Below are 25139 nucleotides of genomic sequence, written 5' to 3'. Positions count from 1 at the left end.
TCTATTATTTTTGAGAACTTTAATTTTGGTAATTTAAAAAAGATAAAAATCAAAAATGTTACGTTTTAGCATGTTTTAAGAAAGATTCAAAAAATAATAGAATTCAACTTACCTGTTTCAAATTTTTAAAAGGCAAATTGTATATAAAAATGCATGCTTGGATAATGTATTTTTACATATTTATTAACAAGTAGCGTTTTTAAATAAAATAATGCTCGATGTGGGGAAACGGAGGGCACGCTTTTGTATCATTATATGGACTGTCTTATATAGTACATTAGTCTATGGTTATAATAAATATTATCCCAATGTGGGGAGTTGTGGACGTGGGGAATTGCAATGTGGGGAATTGTGATGTGGGGAATTGTAATTGTGGGGAGTTGGGAATGTGGGGAATTGACTAAGGTGGGGAGTTGTCATGGAACCGTTTTTTTAAGTGTTACCTTCCCCATGTACTTTGTTTATGGTGGCCGATAAAAATGGTGTAATCTCATGTATTTGTGGAGAAAATTCAATATTGAATACTCAAACTCAATTGGGTTGATATGTGGCCAATAATATTCAGTGGCAAATGATGTGGAAAAATGAAAAAAAAAAACAAACCTACCATATCTTGTGCCACCTAATTCACGTGTCCCATATCCATTTGTATGGTCTAAATGTGAGCATGTTGTGCTAAAATGTCATTAGCAGTTACTTCCTGAAAAAACAGCATTAAATGTAATGTACTTTGTGTTTTGAATTGAAGAACCCTGTGTTTTGTGCAAGCGCACAGCATTTTGGTATTGTTGGATCTCAGACGTGTGGATTATGGGACACGAGTTATGTGTGAATTTTCTTTCTTTTTCTGTGGACTTTTTTCATTGTTTGGCACTACAGAGCGTTGGTCGCCCGTTGACCCTGTTGAGTTTGAGCATTCCATATATTTAATTTCTCTAGACAACCTGTGATTAAATATTTGTCTCGGCCACCACTACCAACTTCATGTGGTAAGTAACATTAAAAAAAAATCCCTTTCTGGTGGAGACTTTGTAATTTTTTACATTTTTATTTCCAATTCTAAAATATTCTTTATTTTATTTAGTAGCACATTAGCCGGTTCTCTGCATTAAGGTGTTGATTAGAGAGTCATGATTTAAATCTTAAATGAGTCTCCAAGTAAATTATGTGTAACTGTAGATATTGTCTTTTCTTTTAACCCACAGCTAAGCACGCAGCAAAACTTGAAGAAATAAAATCTTTAAATACAAAATTAGATGAGCAAACTAAACGGTCAACCCTCGACGTGCAGAACCTGAAGAATAACATCGCTGAGCTGGAAAAAGTCAGAGACGGCGCACAAGTGCAGCTGAAGAAGAAAGAACAAGAACTGGAACAAATGAGAATGAAGCAGCTGTCTCTGGAGGAAGAACGAAAAACACTACAAGCTGCGATTAGTGCAAAGCAGAAGCAGTGGGATGAACTTAAACGGGAGAACGAATCACTTACTCAGTGGAAAAACGAGAAGGAAAACCTGATCAAGAATGCAAATGCTGAGAAGGAAAATCTGTTTGAAAAAAATCGTTCCTTGACCAAAAATGTTGAGGTTCTTCAGAATAAAACAGATGACCAACATAAGCAGATCACCAATCTTGAAAGTCAGAAGAATGATCTGTGGAAAGAAGTTGAAACTCTTAAGGCTGAACTTGTCCGTAAAAGTGCGGACTTAGAAGAAAAGAGCAAAGCTTATGAGGAACTTCACTTGAAAGAAAAAGTGTGTGAAGAAAAGCATCTGAAGGAGTTGCATAATGCCGCACTGAGTGTTTCTCAACTGCAGTCACAGGTATCGGAGTTAGAAGTGAAATTAAAGGAAGAAAACAATAAAGCGCTGGAAGCGGAGCATTCTTATAATGAGCTGCGGATTGAGTGCAAGACCAAAACTGACCTGGTAAAGTCCAAAGATGAAGTGATAGGCTTGAAAGATTCAGAAATTCAACATCTTCAGAGTCAAAACTCTCAAATCGTCCTTCATCATGAGCAAATGCTGGCACAGATAAATGAAGAGAAGTGCAACTTGATCAAACATCATGAAGACACGACTGCTGCAAAGTCTGCTGAAATGGAGACAATGCGGTTGGAGTATGTGAAGATCCAACAGGATTCTGTGCTCTTTAAGGATCAGGTGGTATCTTTGGAGTCCTGTCTAAATGTCCAAAACCAGCTTAGAGAGGAATTGCAAAAGAAGAATGAAGAGCTTTGCAGAGTAAATGAGCAGATGAACTTACAGTTATCAGAACTTGAGAAGAGTCGTGATGCATTGCTTAAAGACGTACAACTGAAACTCGACCAGATTCAATCCAGAGCCTTCCTTTACCAGACAAGAGCAGCAGATGAAAGATGGACAACTTTACACTCCTCTGCAGATGACACAGGGGTCCAGGCTGGTGCTTTGCATAAAGTGAGCAGTGGTGCACCATCACAAGGAACAGAAAGTCATTTAGAAACAGCAACAAGTGGACTGGAAGAAATGATACCCACAGATTTGGCCTTCGGAAACAAATACAATTTACTGTCAGAAGGAACTGAGCTTGCTATGTGTGAGGAGCAAACCGAGCAGTTGATGGACATTTCTGATCTGTCTCTCCTTGAACCAGTGAAAGACAAGATAACTAATAATTATGACAGTGAGCCACAAGCTGGTGTGTCATCGGATGATTACGTTACCGCCATTCTGAGCTCATTAAGAATTATTCATGAGAAGTGTGTGGCTGTGGTTGAGGAGAATACAAGGTTTGAAATGGAACTTTCCGAGAAAGCAAAAGAAGTTGAGTTTAAAGAAAAGCAATTGTGGGAATTTTCTGAAAAGTCAACCCAGGAATCTGAAAAATATGCAGCCGAAATTCAGTCCGCTGAAGAAAAGGTGTCAAGCTTGAAGCAAAACCTGGAAACCCTGCAGGGTCAACTGAATAACAAAACACGTGAAGCAGATGAGTTAGCAGAGAAAGTTAGCATCTTTGAGAACGAAGTCCGACAGTTACAAAGTGATCTTTTGGTTAAAACAGAAGAACTCACAAAACTACAAGAGTTGCACAGATTAGCCTGTCAAGACAAAGAACTTCTAGAGAAACAGCTGTCTGACTTGCAGAATGAATTCCAGATTCTTAAGAACAGTGGCTCAGCTCTGGAGACGCAACTAGAAGCAGCAAAACGTCAGCTAGAACTGCTAGAAAGCAAGCTAGCGTCTGTAGAAGCCGAAAGTCAAAAGAGCCTGGACACCACTAAAGAAAAGGAAAATGTGATTTGTCAAAAGAATGTTCAAATAGAAATGCTGCAGATGGATATCGAAGACAAGGACGAATGTCTGAGCACTTGCTCTGCACAAATAGAAGAGCTGCAGCATAATCTGAGCCTTGCCGAGACCAAATGTGCCGAGCATGATCTGCAAAAGTCCAACGCTGAGCAAGCGTTGAAGTGTGCACAAGAAGAGCTCCAAAGTAAAACGAATGACATCTTAAAAATGAACGAACTGATCAAGTCCCTGAAGGAGGAACACGAAAGAAGCGTAGAAGAAAAATGCCAGGCTCTTCGTGACAAAATTGAAACTGATCAGGGCATCATTGAGAAACTTCAGTGTGACTTACAGGAAGAAGCAAAAGTGACTCGAGAGACAAATGACAAGTGTGAAGAGTTAATAAAAGAAAAATGCATCCTTGAGTCTGAGCTTAGTAACGTGAATTTCTCCAGCAGATTAATCTGTCAAGAAAAAGAACTGCTGGAAAAGCAGATCATTGACCTACAGCATGATTTACAGTCTTTGAAAAGCACAGGCTCAGCTTTAGAAAGGCAACTGCAAGAAGGCAAATTGAAATTAGAAGAGCTTGAAAGTAAACTTCTGTCTGCAGAAGCTGAAAACCAGAAGAATTTCAATACAATAAAAGAAAATGAAGATGTGATTACCCAGAAAAATGTACAAATAGAAATGCTCCAGAAGAATATCGAAGACAAAGATGAATGTCTGAGCTGTTGCACTAGTCAAATCGAAGAACTTCAGCATAATTTGAGTACGGCCGAAAGAAAATTAGGGGATGCCTGCTTAAAAAAGATGACCGTTGTCGAAGATCTGAAGTGTGCACAGGAACAGCTCGGAAGGAAAGATGAGCAAATCTCAAAAGCTGATGAGCTAATAAACTCCATGAAGGAGGAGCACAGACGAAATGTGGAGGAAAAATGTCGGGCTGTCCTTGAAAAGACTGAGGCAGATCAGTGCATCATTCAGAAGCTACAGCATGACTTGGAGGAAGTGACTAATGCGTCGAAGATAGCAAATGACAAGTGTGAACAGTTAACGCAAGAAAAATCCACTCTCGAGTGCGAGTTTAGTAACTTGGAGCATTCAAACAGATTAATGTGTCAAGAAAAAGAAGTTCTGGAACAACAGATACTTGACCTACAGAAGGACCTGGAGATGCAGTTACAAGAGACAAATGCTAAACTGCAAGTGGCTGAGAGTGCGTTACACGCTGTAGAAGCTGAAAGTCAGAAGAATATCAATAAGGTAAAAGAACATGAAGATGTAATTAAGCAGAAAGACGTCCTAATTGAGATGCTTCAGAAGAGCATTGAAGACAGAGATGAACGTCTGAGCTCTTGTCTGGTGCAGATGGAACAGCTCCAGCATACTGTGAGTGCAACCGAGAAGAAACATGAAGAGAGTGAGTTGCAAAAGTCTAACATTCAGGAAGAATTAAATGGGGCACTAGAAGAAGTCGCCAAAAAAGACATTGAAATTTCAAAAAGTAAGGAATTACTAGAATCCATTAAGGAGACATTTGAGCAAAATGTCGAAGAGAAATGCCAAGCTCTCCTTGAACAACTCCGAACCAATGAACAGATCATTGAAAAGCTTCAGAGTGACTTACAGGAAGAGATAAACGTGTCGAGGGTAACAACGGACAAGTATGAACAGTTGGCAAAGGAGAAATCCCACCTAGAATATGAAATGACTTCCGTAAGATCTCAACTGGCAGCTGTTAGTGAGCAAAATAACAAGCTGGTTGAAGATCTTCAAAATTCAGAACATGAAGTGAGTCTCTCTAAAGCTGAGAGTTTGAATCTTCAGGAATCTCTTTTAAAGCTACAAGAAGAAAACACTATGTTACAGTCAGCACTTGGGGATCAAGAAAAGCGGATCGAAACTCCCGAGCCAACTCCATCCCATGAAGAACTGAAACGTCAGTATAATCAAGTGGAAAGCCTTCATAATGAGCTAAAGGAAAAGTTTGCCTTACTTCAAAATGACCACCTGATATTGCAGGGGAATGTCAGCGATTTAATGTGTACAGTAAACGAGCAGCAGGGCCGCATTGAAAATCTGGTGAATGAAGAAGCAGCTCTACTACTGAAACTGGATCAACAAAACGGACAAATGGAGCATTCAGCATCCGTCTGCTGGCAAAGTGAGACAAGATCTGCTGAGCAGGTTCTGGTGCTTACAGATCACATTAAAGCCGAAACCGGAGGTGCTGTCTTGGTATGTGAGCCTACTGCAGTTGCATCACCCCAGAATGCTCCAAGTTCTCCTAAACAAGACCTCTGCCATGTGCAGTCAAATGACTTGGGCATGTGTAATGGGCAAACAAAAGATTCCTGTGATGAAAGTGAACAACTCCATCAAACTGATGAACAGCTGCATGTCCACTCTTCCCAGGATTCAGGAATAAATCTTGTAAATGGACTCCATAGTCAGTCAGAGGTTTGCGGTAACAAGACTGAGGAACTAAAGGTAACCTTGGAAAGAACGACAAATGAGCTGAACCAGTTAAAGCAACAGCACTTAGTAGAAACACAGCAATGGGAGAGCAGGCTAGAAGCACTGAACCTAGAAATGCAGTCCAAGCTAGCAGAAGAAAAGCAGCATGCGTTGTTCTTGTCGTCTGAATTAGAAGCTGCCAGACTTCAAATGCAGGGTCTGGACCTGAGTTCTCATTCCATATGTGCTGAAAATGAGGTAAGCAGTTGCTGCCGTCTAATTTATTTTGGTTAGGGGAGGGTCTGCTAAAGTCTTTGGAACATTGAGTGGGTGAACCATTTAAGGAATAATCCATCCAGAAATGATATGTATATATATATATATATTTATTTTACTGACCCCATTTGGTTTTTAGTGATGGCCGGGAAAAATGTTATTTTTTTTTTTAAAAAAATGGAGAGTTTCTGATAGAATCGGTGCCTGCGGTGACTAACACTGGAAAATAGCAAACGGTATCAAAAAATGTCCTGTTTCTCGTCTTCCATAGTCCACCCGTCAAGCTGTCCAGTTGTAGGCTTAACATGTGTTTTTACTAAGATATTGTTAAATAAACCACTTTTGAAAACGCTCTCCTGAATGAAAATGGAATGAACATTTGATCTGTAGACTTAACTCCCGTTGTTACGCTTCTATTCAAATCCACACTTCACAGTCCCTGGGGCTACACGTGTAAATCGACCTTCCGCTTGTTGAAGCATTTCGGATGTGCAGACTCTCTTCCCAGTGATTTCTTTTCTCTCAGATAGATAAATACTTTATTAATCCCAAGATGAAATTCTCATACTCCAGCAGCAGCATACTGATAAAGAACAATATTAAATTAAAGAGTGATAACAATGCAGGTATACAGACAGACAATAACTTTGTATAATTTTAACGTTTACCCCCCCGGGTGGAATTGAAGAGTCACATAGTGTGATGGAGGAATGAGCTCCTCAGTCTGTCAGTGGAGCAGGACGGTGACAGCAGTCTGTCGCTGAGGCTGCTCCTCTGTCTGGAGATGATCCTGTTCAGTGGATGCAGTGGATTCTCCATGATTGACAGGAGTCTGCTCAGCGCCTGTCGCTCTGCCACAGATGTCAAACTGTCCAGCTCCATGCCTACAATAGAGCCTGCCTTCCTTACCAGTTTGTCCAGATAGCACATGATGCGTGTTGTTAGCCAGTAAATAAGGTGCTACCGGGGCGCACGCATGACAACAATGAGGCAGGAGGTGGGCTTTCAATTTGTATGCTCAGTCATGTTTGGGTACATTTCATTTTAGTTCACAAAAACACTTTCCGGATTTAACAGTACTATAATACAAATCCATGCCTTTGAGACATGGTGAGCGTTCACATGGACGCTTTAGATACTGTTTACTGTTGCTCATGATGATCACCACAGACGCCTATTCAATAAGAATCTCCATCAGCTTCACTCTACACAAAGATATGAGATTAAAAATTTGTGTTGGACGTCATTACAAAAACTCCATGATCTAAGTAACAAATGTTAAAAAGAACGAGTACTGAAATCTATATTTTTGGTGTTGGATCTCCTGGTATTAGTATTTTATATTTTCAGTCCTTGTTCTGCATTGTATTTTTATACAAATTAGAAGAAATGCTAGTCTTTATTTCATGGAATATTTCCTATTGTTTGTGGTAATAAATGAAGAAATAATCAAAGAAATGCATAAGGAAGTAAAATACATTTATTTTGTGACACATTTAATTGTCTATGCTGACATGTAATTTTATTATTTTATTATCATACTAGTCATTAAGCCCGTTACAATAACGGGCGCTAGAACGGTAGTCCATAAACATTAGTAGGAACAGTCTATATTAAATGGCAAGGGACATTTTACCTCTTTAATTTTTTTCTGTAAAATGCCTGTAATTTTCTCTGACAGTAATACTGGCTTTGCTGTCCGTAATATACGTCCCAGCAACTGATGTAATGTGCGCGAAAATAAATCTACTTTTAAAAGTCAACGTATTGTAATATCATAAAAAATCGTATATTTAGGAAAACCCCTTCAACGACTGACACTTTACCGGGCCAAGCTTCTTAATCGCAAATCTGACATCCTCATTGTGAACACTTGCACAACAACAAACACTAATCCCACCTCTTTGGGGAAGCTGGTCTCCGCGTCTCAGTACTCAATTGGATTTTTCGTGTTTTCTGTTTTAGGTCTTACCTCATTTACCGAAATCCAATTGGATCGGCCGCGTGATATTTTATATGTCCCGCCCTCTCTGTCTTGTGTGACGCATCAGGCGGCCTTTGAAGCATCGCACTGTGCCCCGCGCATGCGCACTTCACCAGAAGACACACACACACGGACACTGGACGCACACAGGGGTTTTATTAAAGAGGATTTTATAATACATTTATTTATTTGCTTATTTACGAGTTTATTTAATATTGTCCAAAGTATTCTTCAATATCCATCATGTTTCCTTTAGAATTCTATTAAAGGATAAGTTCACCATTTTTCAAGTTGAAGTTATTTCTTCACAAACATGGTATTTATGCATTTAACATGTGAGATTGTGTTCCAAAGTCCTCCAATTTCTATGGCACTTTACAATGGAGGCAACGGGTCCTGAAGCACCACCAGGAAATAAAAGCCTAAAACTAACTGAATACGTCCTCTTTGCATTTCAGTAACAGAAAACACATCTTTTGTGTTTCCCATGCATGTTTGTGACAATTAATTATTGTGTATTTCTGGTACTAATGTTCTCCAGGTAAGAATACGATTTCTATTGTTTTAGGTTTTTTACATAAATACGAAAGTATATTAAAACAACAGCAACCACGTAGCACAAACCGTTTACTATGATTTGGTCCGATTTGAAGGAGTGAAAGGTTAGCGGAAGACTGCAAGAGCTGAGCTAGCATGCACAGCTGGTTTTCTTTTAAAATGGTTGTATCCCATGATGATATGGGTGAGTTTTTGTTCAGGAATGACATGTATAATTTCTGAAGAAATAACTTTGACTTGAAAAATACCAATCTTATCCTTTAATGGCCTCTTAACGTTTTTTGAACAGGTCCTCTTAAGGAGAATTTGATTTTTGTCCAGTTTGAGGTGGCGTATTAATTAGCACATACCAGTACAAATTTCACTGCACTCTGCACACGTGGTGTTAATGACCTTAGGTACTTAGAGTAATTGTGTTCTACAAGTAAGTAACGGTTCTTTAGTTTTACTAAAGTGTCACGCTAATCTGCCATATTATATTTGTTTTTATTTCAGGCCAGTGAAGCTCACAGCAGCTCCATTTTCCACAAGCAGGCTGAAGAGATTGTTAAATGCAGTCACCCAAGAGAAGCACGTAATGAACACAAGAAAGAGCTCGAGGACTTCCAAAATGCAAATGTAAAAATGAACCAGTCGCCAAATGACACTTTTGAGGGACTCCTCAGTGATGCAGACATTCTGAAGCTAAACCCTGAAACGAGTCTTCATGAGGACTCTAAGTTAGACCCTGAAGTTCTTCAAGAGACCCCTCTTTTGCAAAAATGCGAAAAACTCTGTAAGTTTGTTTGTGAAGTGAAAAGAAGCCAATCCCCCAATGACACCTTTGAGAGACTCCTGAGCGATGTAGAAATTCTGAAACTGAGCGCTGAAACAAGCTTTCATGATGACTCCCAGGATACCAAATTATCACCCTGTTCTCCCCGGGAGAGTCCCCTGTCCCAGTCACGCGAAAACCTCTGCAATGCTGAAGCCAGTGAAGACAAAATCCAAAATCTATTTTCACAGATCAGCACTCTTAGAGAAGAGGTTGTGTGCAAAAGTGAAATGTGTAGTGCAATGGAGGCAAAGGTACAAGAAATTTACAAGGAAAAATCTGCACTACAAGAAAAATTGGATAGTATACTGATTACCAACCATGAACTAATCGACCAAGTAAAAGAACTGGAAAAAGAGGCCAGTGATTTGAAATCACAGATGCAAATTTCAAAAGTGGAATTTTCAGATGTGGCAGTTGTATTAGAAAATTTGGAAAAATCCAAGGAGGAATGGCATGAAAAAAATCTCGAGCTTCAAAATGATCTAAAACGAAGCAGATCCGAGAAGGCCAATCTTGAAAAGCACATCTTATCTTTGGAAGCAGATATTGAGGAGTTTCAGAATAAGAATCATAAACTAGAAAAGGACATTGAATTTAATCAGAAGAATTTTGCTGCCATGGAGAAGCAGCTTAGCCTGGTTACCAGTGAGAGGAACCAGATTAGTGAAGAGGTATGTTCATGTCTAGAGGAAAAAGAGGATCTGGAGAGAACATCACAAGCTTTGAAGGAGAAGCTAAAGCTGCTTGAATCAGATCACACAAACTCTAAAGAGTTCATTAAGTTTCTAGAAGCGGAAATAACACAGCAGAAAAAAATGGTTCAGGTGGCCAATGGTGACTTGGATGCTGCAAGAACCGAACGTAGTAACCTTCTGCAGAATCTACATGACTGGGAAAATAAAATTGCTGTAATGACTTCTGAAAAAGACCAACTTTTGAAACAACTCGATGTAAGAGAAGAGGAGAAAAATGTGTTATCTAGTGAGTGTGAAGCTCTGGAGGGCAAGCTGAAAATGTTTGAAAGTGAAAATGTGAGATTGTCTCAATCACTGGAAAACTCTCTTATAGAAAAAGGTGAAATAGCGTCACGACTCGATTCAACTCGGGAGGAAGTTATTCAAATGCGACAAGGAATTGAGAAACTCAAAGCCAAAATAGAGTCTGATGAAAAAAAGAGAAAACACATGGAAGAGCAGATTAAAACACGGGAAAGAAAGACTGATTCTCTTTTAGATAAGATTGAGAAACTAGAAAGGGAACTGGAAGAGTCAGAAGGACATCTGGAATCGGTGGTGCTTCAGTCTGAGGAAAGAAAAGAGGAAGCTGAATGCTTGTTATCTGAGAAGGTGGCCTTATCTAAATCTATTGCGGCTTTACAGTCTGAAGTTAGTGCTCTTCAATCTGAGAAGCACAATTTGGAAAACAATGCAAGCCAAAACGAAGAAGCGTTCAAAGAAGAAGTTCAGACGTATCGACTTAAAGTGGAGTCTTTGCAGGAAAAAAATGAGATATTGGAGAGAGAATTAGAAATGAATCGAAAACAATTGCAAGATTCTGTCCTTGAGTCTGAAACGGCTAAAACTCACTGCAAGGAATTAAGCAGTGAAAAGGGAACTCTTTTAAAATCAGTGGAGCATCTGGAAATGGAAGTTTGTTCACTGAGGAATGAGAAAGATAGGGTGGAAAAAGAACTCCTTAGTGTGAACGAAAAAGTGAGTCAGACTGACCTGCTACTTTCAACAACCTCTGAAGCCTTAGAAAACCTTCAAAAGGAGAAGGCAGACATGTTAAAGAATCACACAAGTGTTGTGGAGGAGTTGTCTCAGCAGTTGAGTGAAATGAATCGTCAAGGCCAGGACTTCAAAAGTGAGTTGCAGTCTTGGAGACTGAAGAACGAGGAACTGACTACTCACTTGTCTCACTTGGAAACTGAAAAGAATGAGTTATCTCAGCAAATGCTTCAGTCTCAAGCTACCTATGAGCAGCTTCAGGGGGCCAATAAACACCTCACTCAAGATCTGGAGGCCCTTCAAATCAAATTAAACGAAAGCACTGAAGACAAAGAGAGACTACTGAAAAGTATTGCTGACTTGCAACTTCTCAAACACACCATGGATGGTGAACTCTCAAGCCTGGAAGAAGAAAAGAAAAATTGGAAAAAGAGTAAGAGCGACTTACAGAACAGAGTGACGGAAGGACAAGCCCTAATAGCCGAAAAGGAGGCCACAATTAGTGCATTGCAGAATTCCGTAAAACAGCTTGAAAAGGAATTGCAATTTGCAAAGTCATGCAGCTCTGAAGAGGCAAGAAAGGTTGGTTTGTTTTAAAGGGTTTATGGTTAAGCTTACAGATATTGTCCTCTACCATAAAGTAACCGTTGAACAGAAATGTATTGGGGTTTTAAATTGACTTTCACATTGCAGTGGACAAGCCCACCATCCGGGTTTACATCCTGCCTGGCCTGCAGTACCTCGCTAGGTGACCCCAAATTGGATTAACAGCTTTGAGAATGTTCTGTTGTGTCGTCCATTTTCATGTTGTCTTGGTTCTTTTTCAGATGAGTCACTCAACACAACTTGTCCATCGATTTTCAGTTATAGCCTTCATTTAAGTGATTTTCATGAGGCGTTTAGTTTTGTTATTTATTTTTTAGACTTTGTTGTTGTATCATTCATACACAAGTCAATAGTTGGTATGAGTTAACATTCCCCCCAGAACTTTGGTACAATATAAAGAAAAGAAAGGTGCATGTGGGAGTCTAAACATGGTGTAAAACAAATAAGGGGACTGAGCACAAACTACACAATGTGCGACTAGACGTGGCAAATGCAACAACACACGTTGGAACAAACTCTACCACGTGATGTTGAGCAGCTAGGGAACCTGAGGAGACGAGCTGTCGCCCGGTCTGGTAGAGCTGGTCTGGAGGTTTTGGTCTTTTTACTAGACTAGCAAAACGTCCATGAGTTGCATGGCAGAGGTCCTTTGTAATCTTAGAAGCCTTGCTGACGCTGCGTTTCTGAAGATGTCTTGAATGGAGGGGTAGAAAAGGTCCCAATGGTTTTTCTATTCTTTTTTTTTTGACTTTGTACCCTATCTGCTTTTAAGTCCTTGTGGTCAGAGACCTCGCAGTTACGTCAATAGTGTATGTCAATGCACAGCCTTTGTAACATTCTACTATCTCACTTTTAGATGAGTGACTTAAAGGAAAAGAACACAAACCTTCAGAATGAAATGAGTGCCATGCGCAATGCTTCTGAGGACATGAAGAAGGAATACGAACTTGAGCGAGAGGCACTAGCTACCCAGCTTCAAGAGTACCAGCAACAAACAGGATCCATCAAGGTTTGTGCTGCTAAAGATCTGATGACTTTGTAGCAATTTTTTTTTACTTGTTTTGTTGCTCTCTTGGTTTGGATGATTGAGTAAAATTGAAGTTCTGTGCACTTTGTGGTCCTATATGTAATTAGTAATCCACAGCTTCAGAATTACTGCATCGCACTACAACTCACAGTGGCTGATTTGGGATGTTTGGAGCAAAAATGTATTTTAAAATAAGCAAAAAATGTATGAAGTATTGTTGAGAAATGGGAGGGTCATTGTTATACGTTAAATATAAGATATAGATACAGCAGGAAATTAATAACAGTGAGAAGAAAATGACAAAACAGTTTAGCTATGGAGCTTTCTTCAAGTATGTTCAGTTAAGGCATGAGATGTGGGATGGTCCGCTTCGGCAAGGGAGACATTTGGACTCGACTCTTATATAATCACTGGTGTCTTTGAAGCACTTTGTAAAAGAACATTCAAATAAAAAGATCAATTAGAGGATGACCTGGAAAGTTGTAAAGTACAATAATAGCAGATATTGATCCAGCAGTCAAGCAGTGCCCTGGAAATCATAAGGCACAGACTATAAGAACCAAGCAGCTTGCTGGTGGAACAGTTTCTAATTGTGTTTGACCTGAGGCTTGGCCTGCACACAGATAAATGGACTTGACTACTGCACACTGAGGAACTTCCAAAGGACTGGTGGTGAGCAAATATTGTCACGTTATATAAAAGTGATGGTAAGGCTGATCCAAGTTACCCAGTCCAGTACGCTTAGCGTGTGTGTGTCTGTCTGTCATGGGTAAACTAATGGCAGCAGTTATTAAGGAAAAGACAGAGCAACACATGTCAAGAACAGACAGGTATTAGCAAACCGTTGGCATGGGTTCAGAGGTCCTGTTTCTCTAATATGCTGAAATTCTATGAGGAAACAATGAAAGCAGACAATCGGAGCGGATGATGATATTGATTTGGATTTTCTTTTTTAATGAGGTCCCATATGATACACTACTGATCAGATTTAAAGGAATACTCCGTTATTTGTTACAAAACCCATGTAATATTTAGTGATGGCCTAGTAAAACTTTTATTCTCGTGTTTTTGTGGAGAACTGAACTAACAATATGTCTGACAGAATGGCAGCCAAAGGTGACCAGCACCGAACAACAGTAAATATAACAACATCTATGAAGAAATCTCACATTACTCGTGTCACGTAATCCAAATGTCAGGTCATCCTGTGCTAGCAACATGCCACACGCTTGTATTTTTGTTTTGCTAAGAAGTTGTTAAACAGGTGCCTCCAAAAAACGAAAGTAGTCCACAAACAGTAAGCCCCTTTACACAGGACCCCACTTTTAAATTGAAGGCAGGACTCTTGACCAGTGAATGAAGGGGGTAAGGGTGGCTTTTCAATTCAAGAGCGTGACCCCCATATGAAGGGGCTCCTTGTTAGTGAATCATACGATTGGATTACTCGACGTGTGGATTTTGTGACACAAGTAGCTTGTTTTTTTACATTGTTCACTAATGTCCTGCACTAGTCACCATTGACACCCATTCTTTCAGAATCGTCCGTTCTTCATGAAACCATGAGATTAATACATTTTTCACAGCCATCACTACATACTACATGGGATAAGTAACATAGACAAAAATCATTTTTAGAGGAATATTGATTAAATTTGTAGCTGGAAACATAATTGGCTTAAACACTGGGAACAAAGTATTATGGGAGAGGAACTTTATCAGAATTAAGTGATTTTAATAGTGGTGTCGATGCCGGGGCCACTGCTCCTTTTACTGTAAATGATCTTAAATGAGAATATAAACAACAGTCTGGTCAAGTTTGTAGTTTAATAAAGTGGAAATGAATGTTAGATTTGAATACACAGTGGGAGTATGAGAAGGACCTGGAGGTCCTAGTGGACTGCTCCCTGCCCACATCCAGACAAGTGTGCGGAAGCCATTAAGAAGGCTAATATGACGTTCAGCTGATCTTCTACTCTAACAGATTGATTGATTGAATTCTGTCTTTATTCTTTATAGCTGTCCTTGGAGACCAGTACATTAGAAAATCGTGAGCTGAATGTTAAACTTGCCTCTCTTCAGGGTGAACTTGAGACGAATAAACAAAAGCACGAACAGGTCGAAAAAGAGTATCGGCAAAAACTTGAAAAGCAAGCAAGTGAGGTGAGGAAACAGAAGCTGTATATGAATTGGTTCTGATGGTGCTCTTTGTTCAGATTGTGTGTTTTTTAAACCTTCTTATGTCTGTGAGTGTAGAGCTTTAAAGTGGCAGTACGAGGAGTACACTGATGATTTAAGTGTAACGCTGTGAGGTTTTTGATCTTCAGCTCTCTCTGGATCGGTTCGCAGCCGAGTGTGAAGCGGCTGGGATGAGAATCAGCACCTCCAAATCCGAGACCATGGTCCTCAGCCGGAAAAGGGTGGAGTGCCCTCTCAGGGTTGGTAGCGAGATCCTGCCCCAAGTGGAGGAGTTCAAGTATCTCGGGGTCTTGTTCACGAGTGAGGGAAGAATGGAGCGTGAGATCGACAGGCGGATCGTTGCGGCATCCGCAGTAATGCGGGCGCTGCATCGGTCTGTCGTGGTGAAAAAGGAGCTGAGCCGCAAGGCGAAGCTCTCAATTTACCAGTCGATCTATGTTCCTACCCTCACCTATGGTCATGAGCTATGGGTAGTGACCGAAAGAACGAGATCGCGAATACAAGCGGCTGAAATGAGTTTCCTCCGCAGGGTGTCTGGGCTTTCCCTTAAAGATAGGGTGAGAAGCTCAGTCATCCGGGAGGGGCTCAGAGTAGAGCTGCTGCTCCTCCGCATCGAGAGGAGTCAGATGAGGTGGCTCGGGCATCTGATCAGGATGCCTCCTGGACGCCTCCCTGGTGAGGTGTTCCGGGCACGTCTAACCGGGAGGAGGCCCCGGGGAAGACCCAGGACACGCTGGAGGGACTATGTCTCTCGACTGGCCTGGGAACGCCTTGGGATTCTCCCGGAAGAGCTAGAAGAAGTGGCCGGGGAGAGGGAAGTCTGGGCATCTCTGCTCAAGCTGCTGCCCCCGCGACCCGACCTCGGATAAGCGGGAGACAATGGATGGATGGATGGATGGCTGTGAGTTTTTAATAGCATCTGCCTGGTCCTTGACAAAAAGCCATAGAAAACGTGCAGATCAGAATGCTGTTATTCTGTTGTTCCATTTTCTTCAGATGTTCGCATTTCAGTGCTTCTCAATACTTCCACTTTATAAACGGCTTGTTTGTGTTTGCTTTTTGACCTTATCTTGAGGAGACACGAAGCAGATAGCTGCATGATGTTCTTCTCTCTTGATTTTAGTGGTTGTATTTCAAATCTGAGAATTCAAAGTGAGTGTTGTGATTTATTAGCACCTTTTTGTAATATCGACCAAGTCCACCAAACAGATGCCATCCGTGTTGCCCTACAAACTTCTCTTCTTCCATTTGTTTCTTAGTTTTTTTTTTTAAATCTTGAGAATCCTTACACGTGTGTTTCGTTCATCTTTTGTCGTACTCTACCAATTCATCCATGTTGTCTTCCATCTCACTTTTGATTGTTTCCCTCCTGTCTCCTTCACGAGGCTCCTGTTCACCAAGTCTTCCCCTACATTTCCTCCCCAAGCCAAAACCACTTCTGCCTGTGTCTACTTGCCCTCCAGCCTATTATGACAAACTCGATTTTACTGAGGGTTAGAAAATAACACTTTATGTTCCAAACTTGGGCCAGAAGATATCGACAACCTCCCTCTCCAGTGTACCTCTCTGCTCATCACAAGCACGTGTTCTGCTTTGCTCCTCTCTTGAAAATGTCTTCTCTCTTTATCATGTTTTCTTTTCTTGTAAAACTTCAGTGACTTAGCTTTATGAATGGTAGCTTTCCTGAGTGAGAGTGGCAGTCCGAACACATCTAAGAATTTGTATCTAAAGCAAACTACATTTGTTTACACCTGCTTGAACATGCGCCATGATTGGATGGTACTTGACTACACTTAAAAAAAAAAAACAAAAAAAAAAACAGGTGCAAACACATCGGGGGTGGAGCAATACAGACGACATTCAATCAGAAACACACAGCAATCGCATTTAACACAAATGGAAACGCCAATGCCAGTTAGTGGAAGAGACAGAAGAATCGTGTAGGGCAGCAATAGTGGTCAGGTATACCAACGAAGGGTGCCAGCCCAACAACAACAACATTTATTTATATAGCACATATCCATCCATTCATTTTCCAACCCACTGAATCCGAACACAGGGTCACGGGGGTCTGCTGGAGTCAATCCCAGCCAACACAGGGCACAAGGCAGAAACCAATCCCGGGCAGGGTGCCAACCCACCGCAGTATAGCACATTTTCATACAAAAAATGTAGCTCAAAGTGCTTTACATAATGAAAAAAAGAAAAAGAAAAGACAAAGTAAAATTAACATGACAACATTAATTAACTTTGAATAAGAGTAAGGTCCGATGGCCAGGGAGGACAGAAAAAAACAAAAAAAAAAACTCCAGACGGCTGGAGAAAAAAAGCCCATACACCTTTGTGACTTTAAAAAGTAAGCGGCAAGGGTGAGCTTGAGCTGCCATATTTTTTTAGTATCTTTGTGCTAAAACACTAAAGTTCCATATGATACCAACTTTTAACTTTCTTGTTGAGTCGTCATGAGCAGCCAGTTTTCATTCTATCTAAAGGTTAGTAGCTGTGGTGCACTGTGATGTGCTCTGACCCTGGAAACACATTTTATTGGCAGGTATAAGTGTCATCCGGTGAAATTATATTTGTATACAACCTATATATGAAGCGCACGTTACAGGGGTCTTTGAGCAAACTACCGCTCACTGCAGGCTGCATGTAACGTGTTTTGAAAATCGACGAAGGCAGCCACTGTAAAAAGGTCCAAGGGCCAGATTTGGCTTGCAGGCCTTGAGTTTGGCACCCCTGCTTTTTCTCCACACTGTAATAATGGATACCTGCTCATTGTGTTTTATTTACAGCTTTTGCTGCATTTCCCTACGTTACTGGCCTTGTCTTACATGTGCTAACTAGTTCCGTACAGGTCTTGTATGTATTTTCTCTTTTAACATTCAAAAATGGGGGAGCAGTTTCCAGAACACATCCTGATCCCATTTCTTCCTTACTTTCACTAAGTGTCCTGAAGTATTCTGTAAGTAGTAGGACTTTCCCATTTTCATATAAGGTCCACTGCTGACATTTAGGTCTACCTTTACTATGTTATGCCTTCTCCTTAGAGCACTCATTTTCAGCAGTGTTGGGAGTTGATTGGAGATGTGATGCACCACGTGTTGGAGCAGCATAGTCTCCGTGTCCGCTCTTCCCTAAGCTAATCATGAAGGCTCCTTTAGGCCTAGATCTCAAATTCTGCAGAAGGAATTTGAGCCTTCAAAGGCACAGTACAGTGAGTGAGTTTTTTGAATGAGAAAGCACTGAAATTCCTTAATTTTGATGACTTAATTTCACTATTTTTCTAAAAAAAGAAAAAAAAAAGAGTAAAATATCAGTGAATGTTTCATAGACATGATGGTTTATTTCCATTGGTTGATGTGATTTTGAATTACTCTGAAACATTCACTCATTTGCGTTTCATGTATTAATTTTATAGACTACTAATCTCAAGTCTAAGATTAATCAACTGAAGAAGAAGATGGAAGCTTCAGCACTTAAAGTACAACAGCTGCTGGCCTCATGCAAGCAGCTGGAATCAGAAAAGGAGGCCCAGAAGAAAGAAAACGCAGAGCTGCTCTTAAAACTGGAGTCCCGTCAGAATTCAGGTATGGATTTACCAAGTTATCTCGTACACGATTTGCTCTTTTCAATAAATATTTGGTAGCTCAGTAAGTTATGAAGTAGTCACAGTATTTCCTGTGTGGCTTTTTACAGATGTCAGTATTGTCTCTGATTGTCATTTGAGTGTTTTTATTGGTATTTTTGCTTTTTTCCTACGTGACATCGTCGTGTGTTATCATCCCACCTTATTTTGTATGCTGTTTGGTGAGACTTATGGAGGTAACGCACTCCACAGGAAGGACTGGACGTGTTCATCTCTAGCCTTCATTTCCTAACTCGCCTACGGAGACTGAGAGAGAAGATCTCTCGTTTCCTGGGCCAACCCATGATCTCCTCCCAATGGGCTGCACTTCCTTAAGACCCTGAAAACGGAACCTCTTTAAGCCAAAAAGACCAAACCACTCAACTGAAGCCCTGACTTTTACAATAGTGAAACTGTAGTGCACTTACACTGAATCAGTGATTTAACTCCAAACACTATACTAATATTACACCGTAAAACAAGACAAATGGCAAGATAAGGATTTGGGGAGTCTCTATATCTACCCAGTTTAATAAGGAAAAGAGAAAGAGCTGAGCCTTTACAGTTTAAGCAAAAGAAAATTAAGAGGTGACCTGATTGAGGTGTTTAGAATTATGAAGGGAATTAGTACAATGGATCAAGATGTTGACTTTAAAATGAGTAAAATGGAAGAAACTTGTGAAGGGTAAATGTTGCACAAACATTAGGAAGTTTTTTTTACACAAAGAATGACAGACGCTTTGAATAAGCAACCAAGTGATGTGACTTGATGTTTTTTTGGAAGAAATAAGTAAAGAGGACTGGCGAGTTTTGTTGGGCCGAATGGCTTGTTCTCATCCAGATTGTTCGAATGTTCTAATTCATTTAGATGGATCTAAGGTTAATAAAATGCACTGGCAGGGTTCATCAATTACCAGAGGTCGCTTCTGCTAAGGAGTAGTGTCTCGCATAGACGTGGGGTTGAGGCGGAAGCAGCGGGCTTTCGTCTTCGTAGAGGAAGTGACACCACTACTCTTCTAGCTGCTCCTGGTCAGGTCTACAGGCAAAAAAGGGTAAAGGAGTCAGCAGTTGTACCCCCTCTCAAGCAGTAAATACACACAGCAGTCTGAGCAGAGCCCTGAAAATACCCCCTAGTCGCACACGTCTGACAATCTATATATGTAAAAGCCAAATCCCACTGACTCACTCATCATGAAATCTCCTGAACCATGAGGACTTGGGACTTGAAATTTGGAATGTAGGTTACCCTTGGCCCATAGTTGCTCACTAAGAAATGGTTTTAAAAATTTTGTGGTCCAAGCGCGAAATTTCTTAGTTTTTTAGACCCGTTTGTATGTCTGTCTGCTTTTCACAAGAGAACTACTTAATGGATTTAGATGGGTTTTTTTTCTATAATTTGCTTGAACATTCCTGTTGATTTTGCGACTTCTCTCATTGCGCTAAGAATCATAGTTCGCTATCATAGTTCATAGTATATGTATGTGTGTGTGTGTGTGTATATATATATATATATATATATATATATATATATATATATATATATATATATATATATATATATATATATATATATATATATGTGTATGTGTGTGTGTGTGTGTGTATATATATATATATATATATATATATATATATATGTATTGTGGGGAACAGCCCGGACACAGACAGGCAGGCATCATTTTGTCATCCGACACACGTTTATTTACAAATCTATTTACAAGTTATAGTGCCACACAACCCACAGACTCCCCAAAGTCCAGGCTAAACCACAATGCCTCACTCTCTTCAGGCTGCCTCCTGTCTCTCCTCTAAGACCTTGTTCTCTTCCGCCCGACTCCAGCCATTCCATGAAGGGAGGCGGCCCCTTTTATATGCACCCGGATGTGCTCCAGGTGCTTCCCGGCAATCTCCCACCGGCACTCCCCAGTGTGGTGGAAGTGGCGGCTGCGGACCCGGAAGCACTCCGGGTGTCCCCACTCGTCTCTCCCCCCCCCCCCCCCCCCCCCCTGTGGCCCCCAAAGGAACCAGGGCCCTCCTCCGATCCTCCTGGGCGTCCTGGCTGGGTGCCACCCCCAGCCGCGTGCCACAGTATATATGTATGTACAGTATATGTATATGTGTATATAATATGTGTGTGTGTTATGGATATATGCGCAGCCCTTCAGTATATATATATATAATATACTGAATAAGTGTTCTGCATAATTTACTGTGATAAACACTCTTTATTCTAAACCCGTGTTCGAATAGAGATTGAGAGCACATGACAAACTGAATATATCTTTCAGGAACAAGTCGACTCCATTTCAGTTTCCTCCAATTCAGTGACATTCAAAGGCTTCTTCTACGGAGCTTCAGTCCTACAGAGAAGCAAATCTAAAAGATAGAAGCAGCCCAGCTGGGGTGCGATCTGATTCTTTGGCGAAGAAAGCGCCGATAAAGACTTTTATTACTCTGATATGCGAGATCTGCATGTGTAGATTTCTCTGCTACATTCTTCACTATATGCAGTATGCATACATAATATAATTTCCTTTTTTTTCCTCTTAAAGCTGACAGCACAAACACAGAATCCCTAAGATTAGAAATTGAAGATTTACAGCTCAAGCTTGAAGAAAAGACCAAAGAGGCTGATGAAAGCACCGAAAAGTACTGTAACCTCATGATTGATTTGTACAAACTGGAAGAAAGTAATGAAATTCTTGAGAAAAGAGTTGCTTTACTTAACAGTCAGATAGCTAATGCGAAACAAAATGAAGCTCAAAATGAAAACAAGTCTAAAGCAGATGTTAAAGAAGCCAATCAGCCTAAAAAGTCAAAGGAAAAGAGGTCACCTCAGCAGGAGCCATCTCGCCCATCAGTCAAGAGGCAGAGGGTGCCGGAATCTGAGGAGAGCGTTAAGCAGCCCGGCGTTGCTGACATTCAGGGAGCAGTGAAGAGGATTAAAGGTTCGGCTGACCAATCTGCAGCAACAGAAGATGCACAGTTCCACCTAGAAGGGCTTCCAGAACTGGTCAGGAAAGGTAACAGCAAAAGAATATTTTCTTTGGAATGGAAAATCTCTGGGGTCTTCATTATTCTTCCAAGCCAATAGTCGGCCTTTTTAATAGTTTAACAGTAATTAACCATAATGTCCCCCTTAAATAAAAATCTTATTGCATCAAACGGCAAGTTTCATAGGTGATATTTATTTTGCAATTTTAGGGTTTGCTGATATTCCAGTTGGAGAAATGAGCCCCTATGTTATAAGGAGAACAACCGTTCAGCGGTGCAGCCCTCGCCTTGCAGCCAAGAGATCACCAGCTGTGCCACCTGCAGAGACCGTCACACTTGAGAGTCCCATGCTCAGCACACATAAAGTGAGTAGCCTTTGTAGAAGTGATTTCAGGTCATGCTTGTCTAGCTCTGTTCTTGTGAGCTTTGCTGGGCTGAATGTGTTCAAAATGCTGTTATGTGGGCACAACCCCGAAATGCATGGCATTTATTATTTCACATAAGAAACATGTACTATTTAGAAATAGGCCGGACTTCTTTTAATATTTTACCATCGTTTGGTTTACCAAGTCAACTTTACATGTCATGGGTGTACTCTACCATGAAATTTATACTTGTATGTCTCCTCAGACAGGTGACAACAGTACAATGCAAGAAAAGTATAATTATCATGCAGAATTAAATAATCAGTGGAAACACGATGACGGGAAAGAGTTGGGCCACCACTCTGGTGACCCCGTAGAATTAGATACAAACATTAACAAAAAAAAAACACTCAATCAATGCAGAGTAGTCATTTCAGACTGGAGTCCAGAATAGAACCAAGTCCAAGATGGCCGAACTGCTGGTCATATGGGTTCCAAGCAGGAAGGGGTGAGTCCAGGAGGGCGGTCAACGGTGGTGGCGTCAGAGGGAGGACAAGAGAAGGCATTAGCAAACCGCGCCAACCCCTCGGTTCAGGGGGTACCTACTGTCACCAGAGCCAGGTAAACTTACGGTAAGTGTTAGTGAGAACAGAATTAAAATTAATTAGGCTAAGAAATGTGTATCTTAATTATGGGCATTATGGGTTAGCAGATTTAAAAAGAAACGGTCGAGTTGGTCCAGTTTAAAAGAAATCTTATAACACCCCAGAAGACAAAGTACTGCATAAGACAGCCGCTGATGAGGAAACGTCTGAAACACAAACCCGATCTTCTTTACAAGGAGTCTGCGCCGTCACTGCTGATTTATTAGAAGAGTTTTATTATTATTATTGAAGCTTATAACTAAAGTAGGCAACAGACCAAAGTATTATGTTGGACATCGGTTGCATTTAATCTTTTATTGTTGAATATTATTTTGTGCTGTAATAAATGAGATTGAATCCGTTACTGTTATTTTGGTCAAAGATTCTTTCATTCTTGTGGTCTCAAAGGTGAAGGTATGGGGGGTCTCAGCATAGGGGTTTCATTGAAGGGTTAGCAGGATGGCGGCCTATCACAGGTAAGGAACCTTAAGGGCCTGAGGGTCTCTGATGCCTTCAGATGTCTCACCTCTTAACCTGGGAAAGACAAGCGGATAACCTGAGTGTCCCCCCAGATTCTAGATATCTGGTGTAAGGCGATTGAAGAAAGAGGGAGCTTTCCAAACTGGTTTATTATTTTCCTGTTTTCTAGGTATTTAATTTGGGGTGCCATTCTGGTGCAGTGTTCACCACAGCCCCCTCGCATATGTGTAGTCCTGGGTTCAAATCCAGTGACCCGGTTGTTGTCTGTGTGTGCTTTGTTTGTTCTCCAGGTGCTCTGGTTTTCTCCCACCAGCCCAAAGAGGTGTGTGTGTGTGTGTGAGTGAGTGTGTCTCTTCTTAACTGGTCCTGTCTAAGCGTCGGTGTGCTGTTTCCTCTAACCCTACCCCTAACTTGATGCTGACTCCTAACCCGCAGTCACCCCAAATTATATATTTGGCAGGTTTGAGAATGTCTTTCTACATTCAGCTTTGTGATTTCAGGGTTTCCATAACTGAAGTATTGAATAATTTAGGAAACGTTTACACACTAATTGTATAATTCATATTACTCTGTTAATAATGACAACAACTGTGGCACTTGTTTCACTTTTATTTTTTACTTTCCTTGTCAGAAACATCCCGATCAGGTGGCACCTAAATCTGGAAAGCTGCTGACGGCCATAACTAACAGCCCCAAAGCACACACCTTTGAGAGCCCAAAAGGCGAGACGGATGCCCGGACAAAGCGACGATCCCTGAGCCTAAGGAAATCTCCAGAGCAGCGACAAAGGCTCCGTGACCTAGCGAGGTCCCCAAAAGAGGACGAGAACTGCCAAGTACAATAATTAGGGAGGGGTCTTTGTTACTGTTGTGAAAGTTCTTTGTGTCTCCCGTTATATTTGTTATGTATATCTGTTTCATACAATGCATATTTGACTTAAAACCCTTATTTTATTTTTGTACAGTTTTACAACTTACGTTTATTGTTAAATTTATGTCAATGTTTTTATTGTTTATATATGTGTAAGGCTTTGATTTTTGTTTTTTTTAAAATGCCTTACATTTTTGTTTCAAATGTCTAATATTGTTAACTATTGTTAAATGTTTAGTAAAATGTTCAGAATCTAATGACAAAGCCTTCTGTGTCATCCTAAGTATTATGCAGAATTGGTCTTACTCGGACTTCAGTGCAGCAGACATTTTGTCACCAGTGCCATCCCACTGCTGGACCCCCTGGACCAAAGTGGCAGGGGGCCAAATGTGACGGCTGGCAGTTTTCACTGGTAATGAAAGTCCCTGGGTGTCACATCTGATCTCCTAACTGGCTTGGCTTTGCTAACAGGTGACGCATAGTGTCCAGCAGAAGCCTAATGTCACGGATATGTCTCTGCCATCAGAGTTCCTAGAACTTGTGGTTCTCTTGACCTTTGAAAATGTTGATTAGTGTCACAGAGTGAAGTGCGCTGTGGAGCTGCTTCATGTACTGATAACTGGCAGTGGTGGTGGGTGAAAACTGCAGCTAACTGCCCCTACAAGAATAAGGGCACAATGCTGGGCAGCTCAGACCTCCGATGAGAACAGGGACCAGGAGAGGAAGTCTGGCCCGACTTGTATTTCCTTTTTTCAAGGTGTACTAATGCAGTAAACTCATGCTCATGCATAGTGGAAATTCATATATACCTGAGTGAAATGTCCTTCCGTTGCCCCTAAAATAACTGCAAACATGGTTTAATTTTTAATTATTAATTGTGTACACCGTGCATATTATACATCTGACGCATTCATTCATCAGACCACAGCTGCTGGAGGCGGACGGCACACACAAGTAGTTTAAACTGGTTCACCAGTACGACCCCAGCCAACTTGATTTGTTGTTCCTTTTTGTTTTCCTTTGGTTTATAAGTTTTGTTGGTGTTCAGTGGGGACCCCAATACAAGACAATGTGTGCATTGCCCATTCTGCAGGGCTATGCTGGCACACCAGGCCTGTTGAGGCAGCAGATTTAACAGACAAAACATGGCTGCACAGAACCCTCACATGCATTTCAAACGAAGCAGTTGGACTTCAGCTTGTAGCAGGCTCTGCCTGGACTTTATCTGATCTCAGA

The 25139-nt window shown here is 40.9% G+C and overlaps 1 protein-coding gene across 2 annotated transcripts in view; it reads left to right on the top strand.

Moving 5' to 3' along the window:
* The window catches only part of cenpf (centromere protein F), a 41715-nt gene extending 17645 nt beyond the window's left edge, over positions 1-24070 (top strand). Inside the window, exons 12-19 of one of the 2 annotated variants that reach the window (XM_028820895.2) lie at positions 1206-5986; positions 9042-11675; positions 12556-12708; positions 14806-14886; positions 18344-18512; positions 21103-21573; positions 21755-21909; positions 23665-24070. In XM_028820895.2, the coding sequence (XP_028676728.2) occupies positions 1206-5986; positions 9042-11675; positions 12556-12708; positions 14806-14886; positions 18344-18512; positions 21103-21573; positions 21755-21909; positions 23665-23877 (8657 nt within the window). In that variant the 3' untranslated portion in view covers positions 23878-24070. Of the gene's footprint in view, positions 1-1205; positions 5987-9041; positions 11676-12555; positions 12709-14742; positions 14887-18343; positions 18513-21102; positions 21574-21754; positions 21910-23664 lie in introns of both variants that reach the window. The other variant, XM_028820894.2, reaches the window with a different exon arrangement.
* Positions 24071-25139: the final 1069 nt, after the last annotated feature.

This window comes from Erpetoichthys calabaricus, chromosome 15 (genome assembly GCF_900747795.2).
Source record: "Erpetoichthys calabaricus chromosome 15, fErpCal1.3, whole genome shotgun sequence".
Taxonomy (NCBI): domain Eukaryota; kingdom Metazoa; phylum Chordata; class Cladistia; order Polypteriformes; family Polypteridae; genus Erpetoichthys; species Erpetoichthys calabaricus.
Note: the sequence above shows the minus strand (reverse complement) of the source record. Positions and strands in the feature narration are given on the sequence as shown.